Source organism: Tigriopus californicus, chromosome 11 (genome assembly GCF_007210705.1).
Source record: "Tigriopus californicus strain San Diego chromosome 11, Tcal_SD_v2.1, whole genome shotgun sequence".
In the NCBI taxonomy this organism is placed as follows: Eukaryota; Metazoa; Arthropoda; class Copepoda; order Harpacticoida; family Harpacticidae; genus Tigriopus; species Tigriopus californicus.
Window position 1 is genome coordinate 12,766,651 of NC_081450.1, and position 20,050 is coordinate 12,786,700.

Genomic DNA, 20,050 nt, shown 5'->3' on the forward strand with positions numbered 1-20,050 from the left:
TACAGTATCAGATACCATTCGTACCTTCTCAGTCCAAATAATTGTTGGGTCTTTGTGAAATTCCTTGCGACTGCAAACTAGGTGGTGGTCAGAGACTAATATTTCGTCCAAAAGAGCCATCCTTCGTTCACATTTGAGCGTAATAATCGTCAGACATTTCGCTCTCCAGAAATGTGAGGGAATGTTGGAATCACGTTTGAGACGAAAAGTGTTGGCAGCAAGTCGATAATGGAGATGCTTAGTCCTACAAATTTCTGACCGAACTGCACAACAAATTAACAAATTGATTTGATCTTTTTATGGAATAATCCAGGGCTTTCAAACTTATCCGGTATGAAGCCAATGCTCATTTATACATTTGTACCTAAGAATTCTGGTAAAGCGAAACGGGAACCATTTCGATAATTCAGATAGTGCATATTTTCTTTCCTCCCAATGAACGTAATTTTTGTAAAGAAATGTGCGAAGACATTTATTTATGATGTCCCATACACTTTCAATATGTCCTTCATGATACGAAATCCAAAACGAACAAAATATAAAACAAGGTGAAAAATGGCAAAAAATCGTGTGCGATCAAAGTTTGAAAAAAGTTTGGCCCCAATGTCAGTGGTTCATGCCCTATTATAAAATACCTCTAAGAATCCATAATCTAGTGATTTGTCACCATGAACATGACACTAAGATTGAAGTCTGTTAAAAATGACGCCCTGAAACTGATTCTAAACGTATCTAAATAGTCAATCAGAAGTCAGTTTCTATGCTCTATTTTTTGTTGTCCATTTTAAGACTTTTGAATTGATTTCAAACTATTATTAACCAATGGTTTTTGCTACTTTGTGCTTTTCTGTGAATGGCAGATCGTTTGAGCAAAGCCTCGTTTGTGGTCTTTTTATTAAATATACCTATATCTTTTCGAGGGCTTCTAGATAACGATTACAGAACGTGAGAGAGTAGACAAAAAGATCAATCTAAAGAACAACATGCAAAAACTGTAGTGAAATGCTGATGGCCCAAATGTGCAATAGCAAAAAAACTTGACGAACCGTTCCCTTCCAATGAATCATTTAACAGTCCTCCGACAGCTTTCTTGTAATTGTGAGAACAAAAGACGTCTCAAGTGTTGTCTGACTCCTTTCGTTGATTGCAGACAAAGAAAAGCGCGTCGAAAACACGAGAAAACACTTTAAGAGATGCCTGACTTTAACAAGGTGTTTTTCTCTGAACAACTAATTGCTGATCCATTCTAACACCATAATTACTCCACCAAATACTTTGAGAGACTTTTGTCATTTCCTACAAGGGCTAAATGGTTGACACTTTTGACATGCCAATAGGAATAGGAATAAACAGGGAGCATACGTAAGCAAAAATGAAGTTTTTAGAGTCAGTCACCAAAATCTTGCGAAACAATATTTTTAACCCTTTAGCCCTTCCTTCTTGACTGTTTGGCTAAACCAACAACCTACATCTTTATGTTCCATGATAAAAGATATCTGAGTTCAGCGTCCGCATAGAGCGTAAGTATTAAAGAAAAACATCTTTTAAAGTTAGACCTTTTATTATGTGAAAGAGATCAAATTATATCGTTATAAAATTGTTAAGTTACACGAGTGAAGCTGCGTCCCAACCATTGACATTGTCTCTCTTCAATCATGCCAATTTTTTTTTGAGTCACACTAAGCTATTTAAGATGGATGAATATTAATGCAGGCAGACTGATATCATATCTGCAACCTATTTTATAATTTCATTTCAAAAGACTGCAACAAACATGGAAAATTTCAACAACACAACGTGTTCCTCGAAATGACCCAAATTCACGAGTTATGATAAATTGTAGAAATTTAGATACTTTTCTGGTGAAATGGCTGAGATCGCGTTTCTAATTGCAGAAAAATGTTAGACATTATTGATAAAAATGCAAGAATTGGAGATACAATAAATCTGTAAAAAGTCTGGGATTTGCAGGATTCAAATTTTGGCCAGCACTAAAGCTGACACAGTGCATTGCAATTGTATACGAACGATGTGATGGTTGGTTGCACTAGCGGGGCAGAGCTCAAACCCCCGACCCTTGAACCCCAATTACAAAAACAAAAAACAATCTGCTATGTTTCAAAAAATGAGTAAATTGGGAAATCGAGCAACGACTCATGCCCACAATTCTTAACCGAAAATAATGGGTTGACAATTTTCACTCTAGATTACTTTCGACTCTATTGAAAAGATATCACGGCACATTTTATGGTAAAAACCGACAACCGAGATATTAGAAAGAGTTCAGCTCGTAAAATATGATTTGGTATTCCACTTGTGCCTGCTCGTTTCAGTTAGTTCATTATATAGAACATCACTTCATCCACCGATTTATACAGGCATTTGTCATTTATTTGGACTACTTTTTGTCTTGATATAACTTACATCACTACAAGAACCTTCGATTAGGTTGCTCTCTCCCCACAACAGGGTGGGCATTTTTGAGAATCAGCTTGATTTTTGGAAACTTGTGGACAAAAGTGTCCAAAAGTAAGCACAATTGTCCAAAAGTGGGCATACAAGCAATAACTTTTTAAGTCTGATTTATTTTTTTATTTAATCTATTTCTTAACCAGCAAATATAATCTGTAATTGATAAAATGTAACCTTTGTTGATATGCATACACGTTTAGTAGCAACTAACCTTTGTAGAAAACTGAGAAATCTATTCAACGATGTTTTTTATTTTCAAAACATGTACTGTTATGTGTTTTGTGGATTTGAATTAACTATTTTGATCAAATACAGCATTGCATTTATGCATTTTTAACATTTAACAATATTTTTGCATTTATGCATTGTGATGTATTACTTTTTAATTATGATAAGGTGTTCCTCTTCATTTTCTGACATAAAAAAATATCTTCAAAGCCAAAAAGACTTACCAAACAAAATTTTAAGCAACTTGTTTATGGAATACAATACATCAATGTGGGCAATATATCATTCTTTAGCTGTAGAAATAGCGCAAGACGTTCAATTCTTATTATCAACTGTGCAAAAAAGTTACAGACTTGAAAGAAGATATTCTTGTAAAAAAACAGACCGTGATGAATAAATGAAGGTATATAATCAGAATATGATGTTAACCCATCCCAGTTTTTGAATTGCTTTGGTTATAAACATTTATTTTGCTTTTGGCCCCATCAATGAGCTATTTTTTAATTGAAATAGTAGTTTCATTTAGATTTTCATATAGATTTGTAGTTTTCAAATTTCGCATTTTTCGACACTTTTGGACGCCAAGTGTCCAAAATTATATGCTCACCCCCTGCCCACGAATCGTAAAAAAAACGCATGGATCAGGTAAGAGTTCTTGGATCAGTAGAGAAGGTGAGACTAAAAATGACAACCCCTACCTCAATCTGGTCGGAATTAAGACCAAATAATCCAGGAGGCCACAGAAAACAGTGGGTCTATCAACCCAACTTAATCAAGTCATACACTTCTAAACGATACAAAGTAAGAAATTCTCATCTAAGGAAGTAGCTCACTTGCAAGATTGAAATTAACGGAAACAAGAAATGACTCACTAAAAAAATCAATTGTGCAATCTTTTTCCACTTTCCAACCAAATCATTCTACACACAAGCTTAAAATGGTATTGCTACTTCAAAATGATGAATATAAAGTCAGCAATTCTCATAGGAAGTGTCAAAATGAATCAATTCCACTTTCAAAGCAACACGAACTTGACCGCATCAATATTAGCTGTAATCTGTATTGACATAAGAGAATAGTAGTACACGAAACCAGAATGCGTTGAGAACTGTAGATGACGAGTGGTGGACCAAAGCAATGCCATGGATTATCGATTAGACGGCCGTACCTCGCTCCAAGTTGTCCTTGATTTCTTGCGTGTAGGTGCCGTAGAACCGTTCCAATTTCTTGTTGAACTTCATGTTCCGCTCGTTGATATAATCGATATCGGCATCCGCATCGTGCATGCGTCGTCGACTGAACTTGTCGCGCTTCTCCACTTGTTTCTCCACATCCTCGGCCATACGGTCAATGGCCGCTTTCCGATCCGTGTGGAGGCCGTGAACCACGGTGCCTACATTGGCGTAAAAGGCCTCACCCGCGTTTTCTTTGGCCTGGGCGTAATGTTCCATATCGGGCTTGATCTGGCGTACCAATTGGTTGTATTTGCGGGCAGTGGCGGCTTCGAAACTGGAAAACCCTTGATCCGGGTCCATTTTGCCGCGTTTGCGCTTGTCTTGAGCCTCAGCCTCGTCAGCCCCGACCCGTCGCAATTTCTCGCGATCAAAGTCTTTACCCGCTTCCTCGCATTTCTGCCGCATCTCCTCCTGCAAAGAAGTAAACCATACCCTGATTACATGATTGAATCAGCCTTCATGCAGTTCGAACTCGATGTTACTCTTTTGGGTCCTTTTATTCTTTTGTCAGTGAATTAGTTTGTTTTTGTTTATCAGCTTTGAAATCAAAGTTGCTTTCGTGTACAGCACGGTAAAAAAAATTTTAGGACTAGAAATGGGTAGTGTTGGATATCAAAGACACCCTAAATATTGAATTTCTCTCTTGAAGTATCACCTACTGGCTTGCGAAGCCTACAACAAGCTAGATTACTATACGTACAAATAAAACCTTATTCACCGTTTGGGCTGAGCATGACTCCCTCTACCGTTTCTACTACATAAAAACGTATCACAGTTTCGTCCGTATATTTGGGTGGTGATGACCCACACACATACCCGTTGTCTGCTTACTATGCTGATTTTTACACGTCTAAAGGCTTTCAGCACAATTCAAAAAGAATTTTTGGAAGTTCATCCACACCACACAAAATGTGGTCATCCATCCATCCCATTTTGGTATTGCCATGCCTAAGCTAGCATCCTCCAATTTTGCCACAATATGGCAGACAATCCAACTAACCTCTTCCAATAGATATTGGGCCCGACGTTTCCGCGCTTCCATGTTTTTGGGCTCTTGTTGGCGACGATCTTCTTCGACCACCTCGGCGTGATTCAATTGGCGGGATTGAGTGCGTTGGCGATGCAAATCCGAGAGTTTCTTCTTCCGTTCCGCCATTCGACTCTGCCAACTCGAAGAATCCATTTCGATTGACAGGATGTTCGCGATTTTATTGGGTATAAATGGGCTTCTCAGTTGGTTAGCACTTGTCAGCCTCTAATTTTTCGTCTATTACGTTGAACATTTGTTTGTGCTGAATTGGCAGCTGATGGGTGACAGAAGTAGACAGGCTGACGAAAAAGGCTCTTTGCAAAATAAGTTGCAATCCTTATACGCCCCCATGATGACAAATTTCATACTAAAGTGAGCCAAGATGAGTTGAAACAATGTATTAATAAAAAGGTGATGTCAAATTAATATGTAATATGAAGCATGATATCGGTTTTCAGGTTATGATTCATCTCCCAGAGTCAATGAAAGTATCAAAAATGCAAGGATTTTGGTCACCCTTAAAGACGGGAAGAAGAGCTCTAAATTATTTTTAACAGACAAGCCACACGGAGGTTGTGCCAGTGTTTTTCCTTATTACTGCGAATCAACCAACTTTTTGCCAACTTCCTTACCATCACTAAGAATAGAATCCCTAGAAGTTCGACATTGGAAAACATTTTGAATCCATTTGATTCTTTAACGCTCGAGCCATGACCTTTTCAAATGAAGTCATGGCTCAAAGAGGAAGAACGCCCTTAACAGACCAGCCTTAACGCTATGGTGAGGCATGGAACGATTGGGCAAGTCCTAATGTTGTTTGCCAATCTCTGTGTTGTCAGAGTAGATTACCAGTTCTTTATTTTTCACTGCACAAAAGATTGAGTGACATGGAGGAGCTATAAACGCCTTGATTCCATATCATTTTGTTAGGTTGGAGGATGAGTGCCTGGAAAAAATCATCGTAACTTGTAACTTGTAACTGAGCCACTCCAAAACATGCTTGAAAAGAGATGGCAAGATGTAGGCCAGAAATACTCAAAAATTGAGTAAGTTGCCATTGAGAATAACCAGTGACGTTACGACGAAGGGCAGTCCTTCGTGTTAGTAATACTTATGTGTGCTTAGATTTAGCTCTTGACCATGAAATCCACAAACCAACGGGATTGGCTCTGTCTGTAATAGTGCGATTCTAGCCCATCAGAATTGCCTTTTCAACCTCTTCATTATATGTGTGTAAAAAGTAGGTTCAGGCCTTCGACTAATTCGGCAATGCAATGTCTTGATGAAAGGTCAAAACGGTTTTGTTCCATTTGCGATGGTTGAGATCCTACTCTTCCATGGCACCTGGCAAGTTTGACAAATTGCGCTCATGGAAGGCCCATTTGATATTTGTTGGACCGTTTGTGTCTGATGAATTATGTACAATTTGGCATGGGTGTGTTTCCTCGACAATGATGTGGGCTTAGCCAGGCCTGCCAAATTGGAATGCCTAAAGCCTCAGGGGAAATAAGTTGGTAGAATAATGATTTTAAGCTTGTCCGTTATATGAAGTGATTTATGATGCCAAAGCCCCCTAGAAAGCGGCGCGAATATCTATTTTGAATTGATTCTCTCTCGAAAATTGAGTTGGGCAAGAATTTCGACATGGAGGTAGTGTATGGAGATACAATCAAATAAGATCTCAGAATTGAGTACATGAAACTAAATGCTACCGAGTGCAAGAATTACGCAAGATTGAAACTGGGCTCATTATGGGGTGGATGTAGGCTATCTTAACTTTGAGCCATCAGTGACATTTACTTCTGACATTCAAGTGAGCTTTGCCTTGAAACTACTAGTCTTCAAAACTTTATTTTAACGGAACTACTCTGGCACATCTATTAGACTGCTTAAAAACGGGTTTGTTGTGATTTTCTTCATCAGTTTAATCAGTAACCATTCACAGCGCTACTCCAGCCAGATGAACGTACTGCATCTCTACAATCTGAAACTGCATCCTAAAATATGTTACGTTGTTACCGCTGTTAACCCTTTTACTAATCAGTCTGGTAGTCATCCATCTGCTAGCAAAACTGCTTGGTCGGTGGTATACTAAAGGGAGATTCCATGTCACTACCATCAAACATCATAAAAGAGTATAAGAAACCCTTTCATCTCAAATAGTTGCAGGAAATTTCCAGGGCATTAGTTGTTCCTCAATAAAAGGAACGAATTACAGTTACAGTTACATTAGTCAAAAATAGTATTTCGTTGCACAACCATTACTCGAAAAAAAAAAAGGAATGGCGTTACTCGTGACAATTACTTTTACTAAAATTTTAGATGACCTATATTTTATGTTTTACCCCATCCAGACCATTCATCTCAAAAGGAATGGAATTTTTTTGACTCAAGCAGTCCTAATGCGTAACATTTGAAGATTTCTTGTCAACATTTTTCAATAATGAGCCTTAGCATTTAATTTTTGCATTATTGTTCAAAATGTCTTGCATCATAATACTTTGAGGAGTCAAGGTTGGGACCCTGGATGGGATGATGATTGTTAAAGGTTTGAAACAATGTCGCAAAATTCATGATGGAAAACAGAACAGTATTAGACATTGTGAAGTCGGTAAAGCTTCTCTTTAAGAAGTCCATCCCTTAAGTGAAGTGAAGTGAGGAGGCTTTGGAAATTTGAAGCATCATATTCAAGCCCAGGAGACATTTTCCGTGCTTGGGTCCAACGGAATTAGATTGAGAAGATGTTTCAACCCTGGCTTTCTTTGATCAAAATAGGCTAGATGGAATTAGTAAATCTGGCAATTTCTGTTGAGATTTCAGTTCTTCACCCGTCACGAGATAAAAAATTAAAGGCCATTCTGGAAGCTGAAAAGGGAACGACGAGTAACGAGTAATTCTTTTAGATTTAGGGTCGTTACAATCACACAATTTTAAAATATAATGCCATTACAGTTGCTTTTTCGATAAAAACGAGCGAATTACTGTAATCTCGTTACTAATGCCCTAGAAATTTCCTCGCTAATGAAAACGGAGACAAGTCAAATGAAGTGTCTTTTTCTCTTCTTGAACCCCAACTGACCCACTCCCAGGGTCTCAAATCGGCCAAACTGAAGAACTACGATCTGACGTCACTGCTTAGTCGATCTGAAACTGAATTCGAGATTGAACGTCAAATCGCCGTTGTCATAGCAGACTCATTTTCCTAAGAGATAGACAGACCCCTCGGTAAACGTTATTCTCCACCGATTAGTGGGCGGTGCTACTTTTTTAAACTTAACCTAACCTTATCAAACCGAACCTAACACGATATGAATAGCCCTTAAAGCCTCTATCTAAACTTTTCTAACAGTTTGTCACAAATGTAAAAATGAGCACCGCCAACAACTAATCGGTGGAGAATAACGTTTATCCAGACCCCTCCCCGGGTTTGATTAGCATCCTCTTTGACAACATGGAGGACGAGGAAGCCTACGTGGAGTCGGTGACCGAGAATGACTACGTGACACTGGATGAGGCCGAACCGACCACGCCTCCCTCCCTCCCAAGTCAGATCTTGCTCACCTTCAAAGAAGGTCAGTTCTGCGGTCCCTTTCTGAGCCAAAAAAATGGCTCTGTGTTTGATTTCAGATGATTTTTGTTCAAAGTTCATTCTGTCAAAAGTAATCTGGGACAATCTGCAGGAAGTTTTATTCAAATTGTTTTTTTTAATGAAATTAAGAATATCCTTTTAACATTCTGTAAGTTGGGAAAAATATCTAAGAGCCCATGTGAGGCCTTGCATTGGTAGAATGCTATCCATTGCAAAAACTTATTATGACGTCTGAGCTTCCTTTCTCCGGTTGTACCCTAAACCCTAAAACCCTTATTTTGGCGTCTCTAGAATGTGGGGAGACCCTAATTTGGAATTACCTTGTATTAACACGCGCTTCAAGCACCAATTAAATCCTAGGATATTGCATGACAGGAAAGGGATCGTTCGCAGATAAATATGTCTCATTGTAAATTGTTACTCACGAGCAACTAAAATTCTGAGTTTACAAGTATTTAAGAATGATTTGCAACACGTTCCAAAGGTGCTTCAACGGACGCTTTCAGGTTGGCGTCATCAATTTTATTGGCTACCGCCATCTGCCGTTCAAAGCGACAGTTTCTTGAAAAGTGACTTTTTTAAAAAAAAGTCTAATTTCGGTCAATTTCGGAGGAAATTCGAATTAATTTATATTCAGTGGAGTCTAGAGATAGTTAAGCAACTTAATCTAAATACACTGTCACTAATTTCAGTATTAGACCTGCGCTCTTGATTAATTTTAAAGTGATGTTTTTCTTCCTGAAATTCATACTCTGAACTAAGCACGGGAGTCCATAGTGCAAGTTGGCCCAAAAACTGGGGCCAAAAGTATATTGTGGGGACTCGGTTTTGATGGAAAGAAAACCATGCAAAGCTACCTTTGAAGTCAATTCAGTGACCTCACCCCTTACCACGTATCTCTCGCTCGTTTCAGTTCTGAACCCGTGGTACGTTGTTTTCGTGGCTGTTCTGGCATTTGTCATTTACCAACGCTTCAAGGACCTGTTCGACGCCAAATGGGCCCGATGGCAACGAGAACTCCAAGAACGACACGAGCAGGCCCAACTCAAGAAGAATCCCGACCTTTTCCGGGCCAAAATGGAGGCCATGGAAGCGGCGCGTCGACGAATGCAAGACAAATACGACCAAGAGAGCCGTGAGGCCGTGGCCAAGATGAAAGAACGCGAAGAGGAGAAGCGACAACAACAGATTCAAGACTGGGAAAATCTTCAGCAAGGCAAAGGTTACCGCAATAAGGTCAAAGTGGCCGAAGCCGAGTTTTCGGACGGGGTTAATCGATCCTCGCAGGCCAAGAAGAAATCCGCCTTCCGACCGGGTAAGTGGATCAATAATATGTTGATTCGGAACCCGAAAAGACGTCTCATTGACTTCATCAGTATTATTTATCACCGTCCTTCTTTTTTAGAATATAATCCTTTGATGGGTGGCGCTGGAGGCAGTTCGGGATATCGGCCATCCCGTCGAAGAGCCAATGCTGGCGGATGAGGTTAAAACCCGCGCGGATGAGATTCTTTTGAATCTTGGAAGCGCTGGTTGAATGACGAGACGAATATTGTTCTATCTCCATTTGAAATGACATCTCGTTCGCGAAAACCTTGCTGCAGGGTTGTGTTCGAGATTGATGTGGAACATTTTTTTTCTCGCGTTAGACAACCTCGCGTGATAATGTAGTTGCATTTGAGCGATGTTTTCCTTCTCTCTATTGTGGGAGATTGAACTAATTTAGTCCTTTTTGTGGGAGAATAAATGAATATCAAGAATGAAAGATTTATTCAAGACCGTTGGATTAATAAGAATTTTTGTGGTGGTAGTAGGAAGTGCCTCCCTTCCAATTTGGGCGGGATTTCAGGCCTCATGGGAAGATACCAATCGCCATTCACCTGGCAGGCGTTCGTTTGATACATCGTGGGTTTCTGAAATGACGGCATTTACATTGTCGTTACGGTTATTGCTCCAACTTTTTTGATGACAGAGCATTAGGGGACAACAATGAATGCCATTACTGGAGACGGCCAAAACATGCATTGAAAACCCTCGGTTTCGTGCCATTAAATGTTCATAAAACTGGTCAAAATATGCACTTCAGTATGTATGCAAAATCCAAAATATGTAATCTAAAATAAAAAAAAGTAGGATCAAAAGGCAAATGGTTGAAAAGTTGCGCCTAGCATACGTCACAAATCTGTACATCTCAGCAAAACCCATGTTGGGAGTGAGCCACTGATTTTTTGAGACATTTCACATTACAAATTTTTGGTCAAAACCAACCACATTGTTCTTGGCCAGAACACTCCTTTGTCCGCCTCCCAGCCAAATTCCATCAATGAAGGAGGCTGATAAAGGATTTGCTCAATCTGGCCCACCAACTTTACCAGAAAAAATAACAAGACTTTCATCTTCACATCTGCCGATCTGTTCTTGCTGTGCCGGTGACTTTGCTTTTCACTTTTCCCATGTGCACTGAACCAATTCAAGTCAATTTTGCTGTGATTTCACGTTCTAGGCAACTATTTTATCCCTGTGCCCATTTTGACCGCTCTTTCTTATACCCATTTATTTAGGATTATGTATCACTCTCAGTGATACTTTTTACGCACTGACATGACCAAAAGTCGCAACAAATGATCACTAAACTAAATTTCAATTTACTTACGCCCAAAAAACAAAAAAAAAATATGGAGAACACGAAATATGCAATATATGCGAATAAACCAGTTTAATGACATTAAATGTATAATGCATAATTTGGCCGTCTCTAGTCATCACAAACCTTGATATCGTGGATGAGCTTGCCATTCTTCGGGTAGATCATGTGAAATCGTTGCCTCGAGATTTGCCACTTCGTGAATAGACGCTTAGTCTCGAAATTGCTCTCGCCCAAAGACAAGCAATGATCTCGAAATGTATCGTTTGATATAAAATCCACGTTCGGACCTCGCCTCAGAGCAGATATTATGATGAATGGATCATCTTCAGTGCTATACGTTCGGAGAGCCATCAAGCGGAAATTAACACATGTAATGAATTGAGGTAAATTTGGACTAGTTGACTGAGAATTGAGAATCGTGTGATTAAAGTCTCATCATTGAGGAGCGGATAAACGTTTCTTGTTTGAGTCAAGAGGCAATCTAAAAAAGTCATTGGCACAGTCTGAACATTTCTCTCTTAAAGCAAGTCAAGCGAATATTCCTGTTAACTTGAGATTATCCTTCACGGCAAACAAACACACATTTATCCGCATTCTTCTCGCCAGTGCTACAGAGAATTCCAAAATTGAACATTTCTGTAAAAAACGTAGAAGCCTGGAATCCAGAATGGGACAAGACTGCGACACACATTAAATTTGTAAAAATACTGATCTAATGAGAAACAATCTCGCAATAAAGATTGAAAATAGAAAAAAAACAAAAAAACATAACCTTTGACTCGGATGTTCAATGGAACTGAAACTACAGAGTCCATGGGTGCATGAATATTGAAAACGAGCTTGAAAGTGAGGTTTAAATTTGTTCAAAGTCAACAGGCTCCTGTTCAAACTTACACGTGGGAAAGTATTTGTATCTCGCAATTTTCCTTAAGAAAATTGTAGCAAGCATATTGCTTCACGTTTGGCCGCGTAATCACCAAAGGTCGGAGCCCTTCATTCAAACAAAATTCGACCACTCGATGCAACTATGAAATGAAGAAAATACAGGTAAGAGTTCCTTAGGACACATAAGTACAACTTATAGTCTAAACTTAAATTTCTATTTTTTTGGAGATATTTGCTGACTCCTCACGGCTAATGGGAATGTAATCCCCTGCAGTTCAAAGCGAAAGATTGATGATTTCTTATTTGACTCTATAGTCAAAATCATATCTATGTTATCTAGATTATCTCTATACAGCGAATTAGAGTTCGCAGATCTGGCTAGCCCTTGAAAATGAGGTCGATCAGGAAAAGCACTTATCCAAGTCTGGCTTGAAATATCCTGCTCGATCACCGCCTACATATTCCCTAAGAATGTACGAGGGAAGCAAATTAATTAATGAAGGGGCCCTAGAAGCAAGAAAGCAGGACTTCGCAGCTCGAACTAACAGTATTCCTCTCCGAATAGTGAACAGTCCCAACCTTTATTGCCTCTTCCACTACAAAATCTCCTCATTAGGTTTCGAATAAAATAAATAAAAATAAAATAAATTAAGCTCAACTAAGTGGAGCTCAGGTGAGTGCAAAATATTCAACATGTGATCCGAGATCATAACCGGATCAAAAGGTCAAAGCCAGATCAAAAGAGAACAAATTTAAACCATAGATTACACAATTAAGTTGATTAAAAATATCGTCGATAGAAAATAAGAAAAAAGAACACTTGAACAGAGTTCAGTGCCCTTGATAGTGCAAAGAGACCCGGTTTTCTGCCGTTACCTATTCTAATTTGAATAATACCTCATTGCTTTGCTTGTTCTTGTTGGAGAATACTGAATTCCTCTGATATGTAAAGGCAATATTCAGTCCATCTAAAACGATGTCGTACTCAGCCGCACTCGACAAGAACTTCTGGAACCTGATTCGAAAAAGATCTTTGATTGGGGGCAAAGACAATGTAATACATGTTAGAATGCAATCTAGTAACTGTCACTCACTGATTCATTTCTTTAGGATCTGAGATCTGGAAGGCGTCAGATTTTTTCAGGACTTTGTTGGTGACCGCACTTTTGAGCTGCTCGTGTTCCTTGGGAGTCAAGTTAAATTCCGGCAATTGTTGCTTGGATTGTCGACAATAACCCCTTAAAATCAGGTGCAGCTAATTAACTCCTAGACATATTTTCCCAACAAATGTTATTCTTTACCTTTTGTTCACTGACACCAAGGAAATAGTGTATTTGGTTTGGTTCCGGTAGAACAATTGAAAGCTCCGAAAAACGCGTTCCGCCACGAAATAATCAATCTCGCGCATAATGTGGAATAATTCCTCGAGCTTGGTATGGTCGTGATCGATCTGACAGAATTTGATTAATTTCACCCACACATTGGATTGGACTTCGTCCACACTATCCGGAATTTTCTGGTGCAATGACACCAAGCCCTGATGGAATAAAGGCGATCGCACCAAAGTCAACGCCTCGTCCCACCGATTTTCCTCCAATAACCGCCGCACCAAATGATTCACGGTTTCCAAGGATGAAGACCTGAATGATGTTGGCTTCAAATGAGTCCTGAAAAGAATAGATCGTGTCACTCAGAAGGCTTTCAACCGTATAAGATCCATGTTGGAATGAAAGAGGTCATAACCCAAGCATAACCGAAATACGTAGTACCATTTTGACGCAAATCATTTTTCCGCGCATGATTCGGGCGGTATGTGACAGTTCCTTCGGGCATTTCATTTCGAAAATTCAGTGCAATATTCTTTTTCTACGAGGTTCCGCGCTCATCATTTTGTGTCCTAAAATTTTTACTAACCATTCATTTTTTTAAAAGATATTTTTTTTCTTTTAAAACCAAGGATCGAACTCCCTTTCAATTGTACACGGATTTAGATTTTCACAGATGGATATACAGTTGTATGAAATGTCTAACTTGACCTTTGGTCCATCCAAAAATAAACTTACAAAGCGGTTTGGTGGGCTTGCTGCCAAGCTCTCGAATTTGCCAAGGTCGACAGATAATACCACATGTCGGTTTCTCCGGCAATCCTGGCTTTGAACAACAGGTTCTCAGCCGGATCAATGAGGGCCATGACTCGATCATGATATTGATCGGGGATGTCATGGTCCAAGCGGCTGATGATTCGGATAAGAATCAAGAGATGAGAGCTGTTGATGTTGGTCCCTTGTTCCTCCAGGAAGGTGAAGTAGGACATCGCCGCGTCCAGATCCTCCAATTTTAGGCAACATTTCAGGATAAACACTTCGCAATTGTAAGGCGTCACGGACTGTGGAAATACTAAGATATTAAATAAAGTTCAGGCTTTCTTATTTTGCGTTCTCTGAATTTCTTAAGCATTTATTGCCTTCAGATCTCTCAACATCATTTCTCCTTCAAATAGGCCCCCAGAAGGAGCTAATTTTGATATGCACAATACTTTCAATGAGTTAAAAGTCGCAGTGTTGAAATTGAATGTGCCCATGAGGGTATCGGCATTTTTGCTGCATAATTAGGCTAGAAAGGTTAGATAGAAAGCTCTGCCCTCATTGTCATTCGAAAGGTATCCAATCTTTGGCTATCAATGAACCAACTTGTTTTTTCAACTCATGGACTCATCGATGCATTTTACTACATTGAGAAGATTCGTCTTCTACAGACCAATATACATCAATTTAGATAGAAAGGTCTTGTCAGATCAAGCTCAGACTTGATTAAAACCTGGCGAAAGTACGACCCAAATCACGCAACTACATTAAGAGGTTTGTGTAGGGTTTTAGTGTTTTATTGCGTCAGTTGCGTGAGATTGGAGGAGGTCAACCTTTTAACTCAATTCCAATTGCTCAAAGCGCTAGTTTCGCCATTTTTCCTTAATCTAGTGGTTTATGGTTCCCCCATAACCAGTCTTGGCCGTGGATACCTTGACTTTGGGCGCGTTGATGACCGGCTTTCGGACCTTCAACAAGGGATGAATGGGTTCGTCGGTCTCAACCCGATCGTACATACGGCGACCATCGAGCAATTGCTCCAAGATGGACGGCCAATCCGGATCCTCCTGCCCACGCCCACTGTTTTTTTTCAATGCCTTCGATAAGTAATCGAAGGCACTGGCCGTCGGCGGGGGGACGGGCGAGCGTTGGCTCGTGCCTTGACTACGAGCCGGCATCAGCCAGGCGGGTCGGCGCTCGGGCCTGGCACTGAGCCCAGCCAATCTGAGGGGTGAAACCCATCCAGAACGGGGGGTGCGGCACAACCACATGGTTTTATTCCGAAAATGACTTAGCCATTGCCACTCATGCTTTGTTGATCATGTGTATTTGTTGACAGTGGCAGTTGAGGTTGCGTGATTTAGGCAGGATCGAGGCTCCGCAGGAAAATAGATCAAATAGGGGCCTGAACCTTTAGCAGAGGCCGTGTGAATCGTGTGAAATGTCAATCAATGGGGCAATGAAGCTAGTCTCAACCTGAGACTGACTGAGCGGAAATTTTAAAATTAGTCCTGGTTCTTGACCTCATAAGAAGGTGAACCGATTTTGGGCCAAGTTTGGCCCCCCTATCCGATTAATAGCTACCCAACGTTGGTTCGATTCCCGGCGTTATTCCGAAGCACATGGATCGGTCAGGGTGACTGGCAGAATACCCTAGTCAATGTTCACCGAATAATCTTCTAAGACCCCCCGTATATCCTCCATCATCCAAGCATGTTCAATACCTCTGAATCAATTTGACTCATGTTTCGTCAATCCTTTAGCTGATGCTGTTTTCTCTACGTTTTTTGCCCCTGTCTCATCTAGATTCATTGGCATCTTTCAGCCCACCTGATTCCTTTCCTTTGGCTGATAGGGTCGCCATATCGGTCCCATTCAAATTTGATATTGCGCCTTTTGCTTGATCGTGGAAATTTCCAGTTTTGGCCTATTGTGGGGTGCTTTTGTAACTAATGTGTCTTCACGCCAAAATCCCTTGGCAGCGATGAATATGACTTTAAAAAAAACTGGACAAATATGTAGCAAAGACTGAGAAAAAGCTCCTATAAATCCATGATCTTGACCCTAATCAATTGACTAAAGGAAGTAAAGAGCCCATCATGGGCCATTCTTAGGAGTGGTTATACTATCCATAAGTTTTGGGCTTCTAACGAAGTAATAGAAAAGCATTGAACAATTAAAATTCGGGCCATGCTTTGATATTTGTAATGGAAGATTGGTTCAGTTGTTTTGCCAAGTTTTTGAGTTTTAAATTCCTGGTGTAAATTTGACCCCGCACCACAATCCTGACTCAATTTCTGGATACAACCTACACAGATAGAGAGACCTTTTCAAATGAATGGCACGTTTCGTCATGTATTGGGTGGATTAAGGTTAACATTGTCCGCATTATTTGACCCCTGGCGTCACATCAATTGTGGGTTTGAAGGGCAGTTCAAAGCGTTTCTCATCTTCAATCAATCTACAAATTCTTGCTTATAACTTGGTGACTATTCAATTCCTTATGCCCAATTGGGTATGTGTGTTTAACTTATCATGAAACATGGACCTACACCCTCGTCAAACCTTTGAGCTTGCGCTTTTTCTTGCCCAGCCTCCAGGTCAACACTGCGGTGAAGGAATTGTCGATCGTGTAAGTAAGATTTTGGTATCTGCACTTTGGAGTGAACGGATTCCTTGCCCAGCCTTCTTTCCGTCAGTCTGGCCTCGATTCACTGGGTCTGCGTCAGCCCAGATCATGACCGAGGACACGCCGGCCTCGCCCGCCCTCGACCACTTGGGTCCGGGCGTGTCAGCCAAGATTCGCGACGCCATCAAGGCCAAACTGGTGGAGTTGGCCGTGTACGTGGACGACGAATTGCCGGATTATATCATGGTGATGGTGGCCAATCGCAAATCGCCCGAGCAAATGAAGCAAGATCTGGGCTTGTTCCTCAATGAGCACAACCAAGTGTTTGTCGACTGGCTGGACCACGTTCTCCAGCAGCTTCAAAAAGTGGCTCAAGAAGGTGGGTCAGGATCGGAGGCCTTTGACCTTCGTAACCTTACTCAAAGTGGAATCACCACTAAATGTGTATTCATCGGATTGAACGAGCTATTCATGTGCAATCTCAAGTATCCACGAATTAGAGTGGCCAGATCGGGCTAGCCCTCCCTTCAATACAGGGCTGAGGAGGAATTTGAGTCAATAGATTGTTGAAGTCTGACTTTGGATCAACGCCTAAATGCACATTTTCCTGCGAAAATTTGAGCGAAACCAATTGTACAATGAAGCAGCCCGAGAAAGAAGATTCTCGTGGTCTTGAAGGTGCTCCTGTTGAGAGTGATATTAGTTTAGATCCGGGAGTAACAATTTATACTGTCCGGCTAATTGACTTGGTCGTAGCTCGTTTTAGTTCAATTTCCTGACCATAGATTCGAAGGTTGACCACCAGTATGTCCCATTCATGCAGGACATGAGTGGGTCGAAAATTCCTTTTTGACCGTACAAGCCCTTCACGATAATATTCGCGTACGTTCCAAAGGCAATTTTCATTGCCAATCGAATTATTGGGCTGATATTACTGTTAGGTAGGTGGTCGCGGAAGAATTGAATCCTCGAATAGTTATTTGATACATTCACTGAGACTACATTCACGTTCAACTAATCTAAATCACATTGTTTCTAAAAGGTGTCTTTCGAGGTCTTTAATTTTGTCTCCCCATTCAAGGCCCAAATGTTAACTCGTATCCCATCCATTTCAGGGCGAGGCAAGAAGAAAGTGCCCAAGAAAAAGGTCAGGAAAGAAGCGGAATCACCCGTGCGCAAAACCAAAAAGAAAAAACCCGTGACCCGCTCTGAGCCTGATCACGAAGAATACCATTCTGTGACCGAGGAGGTTCAACATCGCAAACGGGACACATCCGGCCGATCGCGTTCGCGTTCGCGCTCTCGATCCCCGCGCTTGTCAGAACGCGATCGGGATCATCGCCCGTCCTCGACCCGCCGCCCCGAATCGCGAGCCAACCACACTCGCGATAAAGATTACCGACCGGTCACTCGCGCCGCCAGCCCCGGTCGGCATTTCTCGTCCCGTCGTCGATCCGGGGATCGATCTCGGGCCTCATCAGCGCCCCGTCGAGGTCCGAGTTCGGTGGTTGGTGCGGTCATTTCTCACGAATCGGACGGGGAATACGATCCGGAACAGATCTTGAAACGGGCTCTAGTGGCGAGCAAGGTTCAAGTGCCCAGGCCTCCTCCACCCGCCGTGAGTGCGAGCAAAAATCTGGTTCTTAAAGCCGTGGCTGATGCGGATCGTTCGCTTAAGCGGCGGCGAATGGATGAGCGCGATCGAGATCTGAAGGCCGTCCACGAGAAGCGGGCTTTATTGAGTCAAGCGCGACGAGAAGGAAATCTAGATGATCGGGCATTGAAGGCTATCACCCGTGAGCGATCGCCATTACCCGTGAAAGCTCCACGAAAACCCGCGTCTTCGCCCGAGCGCCGGAGTCGATCCTCGAAAATTCACCGTGAAAGCCGATCTCGGAAGCGGGTGAATTCTCCTCCCCGCATCAAAGGCATGCGGGCTGATGAAGAAGAAGAAAAACGACAAAAGCTACAGAAAGCAGCCGCTGTTCAACCGCCTTCCCCACCCCGACCTAGTCCTCCACCTCGTGCTGCTCCCTTGGGCGACTTGGATCTGAGATACCATTTGGGACAACGGAAATTAGGCACATCGTTGAACAAACTGGCTCGACAATCCGGTTTGACCATCAAAGTGCGGAATGATTTACATCGACAAAACGTGGGTCGGGACCAAGAGCCTCGAGAGCAAGATAAAGAGGATGATTCCAACTTGGAAAGCATGAGACAAAAAGCGTTGGAATCGATGAAAAAGCGTGCCTTGCGCCGCTCTCCGTCCCACGATGACAAGAAGATCATCATTCCCCTCAACGAGGATTCCTCCGACGATGACACGGATTGTGATGCGAGTGCGGCCGAGAAAGAAACCGTTGACGGTTCCACCTCTTCCTCCGACTCCCGAGGCCCCAACTTGGCCGTGAAAAAGCAATCAGCGCCTTCCAAAGATCCACAATTCATCGTCACACTTCAAGGGATCGACAAGAAGTATTTCAAGAAAGCCAAAATCGAGCCGCCGATCTCTCCTCCAGCCACCAAGCCCGTCAGTCCAACCGATCAGCCCCATCAGCCCAAACTTGTGGCCTTGTCTGCTAAGAAGCCGGAAGCCAAAGTGGCCCCATCCATTCGAAGTGAAACGAAGCCGTTGAGGAAGCGAATTACGGCCCCCGAACCCGACCCCGTGGTCTTACCAGTTCCCTCCGCCCCACTGATCCAACCTAGACTACCCATCGTAGCCTTTGCGCCCAAGATGGCCGCCAGCCCCGATCGACCCGTGTGCAAGTTTTGGCCCAGATGTACGAGAGGTGAGGCCTGTTTCTTCTTTCATCCCAAAAGCAATCCGGCTTCGACGCATTTTTCGGCGCCGATCCACAAACCAGCGATGTCACGGATTCCTTCCAAGGAGAAACTGACGTGGACTTCAGCCTCGGCTAAGCCTTTATGAATAATGATAATAGACGGGAATGAAATCTGATATTGATGCTGTTTTGAACTTCTCCAATCTTTGAACAGGGTCTTCATTATCTGTTCGAAAAAGGGTCTACTTTCCTTGAGTTTTTGCGCTCCTCGCCATTATGAGAAAGCGAAGACATGTTGGGCATATAAAATCGGTTGATTACTTTATCTGTAATGTAATGTCCTTCATGAAAACAAAGGTACTATAAAAGTGAAAGGTGAAAGTAAGCTCTTCGAACACACCGATTTTAATCACTTTCTTAGCCCCATTTTGGTACCATGACAATGAGAGTTACTCATTTCAT

The 20,050-nt window shown here is 41.7% G+C and overlaps 4 protein-coding genes across 5 annotated transcripts; 2 read left to right on the plus strand and 2 right to left on the minus strand.

Moving 5' to 3' along the window:
• Nucleotides 1-3,744: 3,744 nt before the first annotated feature.
• On the minus strand, nucleotides 3,745-5,246 carry LOC131889990 (pre-mRNA-splicing factor syf2-like). The gene is made up of 2 exons (XM_059239232.1): nucleotides 4,936-5,246; nucleotides 3,745-4,346 (listed from the first exon to the last, which is right to left on the minus strand). The coding sequence occupies exons 1-2, from the start codon at nucleotides 5,116-5,118 to the stop codon at nucleotides 3,855-3,857; spliced, it is 675 nt and encodes a 224-aa protein (XP_059095215.1). The 5' UTR covers nucleotides 5,119-5,246; the 3' UTR covers nucleotides 3,745-3,854.
• Nucleotides 5,247-8,047: 2,801 nt separating this feature from the next.
• LOC131890383 (selenoprotein S-like) lies at nucleotides 8,048-10,319 on the plus strand. Of its 2 annotated transcripts, none has more exons than XM_059239720.1 (4): nucleotides 8,048-8,190; nucleotides 8,379-8,537; nucleotides 9,468-9,869; nucleotides 9,960-10,319. In XM_059239720.1, exons 2-4 carry the CDS (start codon nucleotides 8,417-8,419, stop codon nucleotides 10,037-10,039), a joined length of 603 nt encoding a protein of 200 aa, XP_059095703.1. In that variant the 5' UTR covers nucleotides 8,048-8,190; nucleotides 8,379-8,416; the 3' UTR covers nucleotides 10,040-10,319. The 2 variants fall into 2 exon arrangements, with proteins under 2 accessions (XP_059095703.1, XP_059095704.1); XM_059239721.1 differs by having other exon boundaries at nucleotides 8,071-8,190; nucleotides 8,401-8,537.
• On the minus strand, nucleotides 10,302-15,777 carry LOC131890382 (mitochondrial ribonuclease P catalytic subunit-like). The gene is made up of 8 exons (XM_059239718.1): nucleotides 15,103-15,777; nucleotides 14,150-14,472; nucleotides 13,388-13,753; nucleotides 13,181-13,324; nucleotides 12,984-13,101; nucleotides 12,096-12,226; nucleotides 11,325-11,532; nucleotides 10,302-10,467 (listed from the first exon to the last, which is right to left on the minus strand). Exons 1-8 carry the CDS (start codon nucleotides 15,439-15,441, stop codon nucleotides 10,327-10,329), a joined length of 1,770 nt encoding a protein of 589 aa, XP_059095701.1. The 5' UTR covers nucleotides 15,442-15,777; the 3' UTR covers nucleotides 10,302-10,326.
• Nucleotides 15,778-16,772: 995 nt separating this feature from the next.
• Nucleotides 16,773-19,764, plus strand: LOC131890064 (zinc finger CCCH domain-containing protein 14-like). The gene is made up of 2 exons (XM_059239335.1): nucleotides 16,773-17,178; nucleotides 17,915-19,764. Exons 1-2 carry the CDS (start codon nucleotides 16,908-16,910, stop codon nucleotides 19,732-19,734), a joined length of 2,091 nt encoding a protein of 696 aa, XP_059095318.1. The 5' UTR covers nucleotides 16,773-16,907; the 3' UTR covers nucleotides 19,735-19,764.
• The last annotated feature ends 286 nt before the right edge of the window (nucleotides 19,765-20,050 follow it).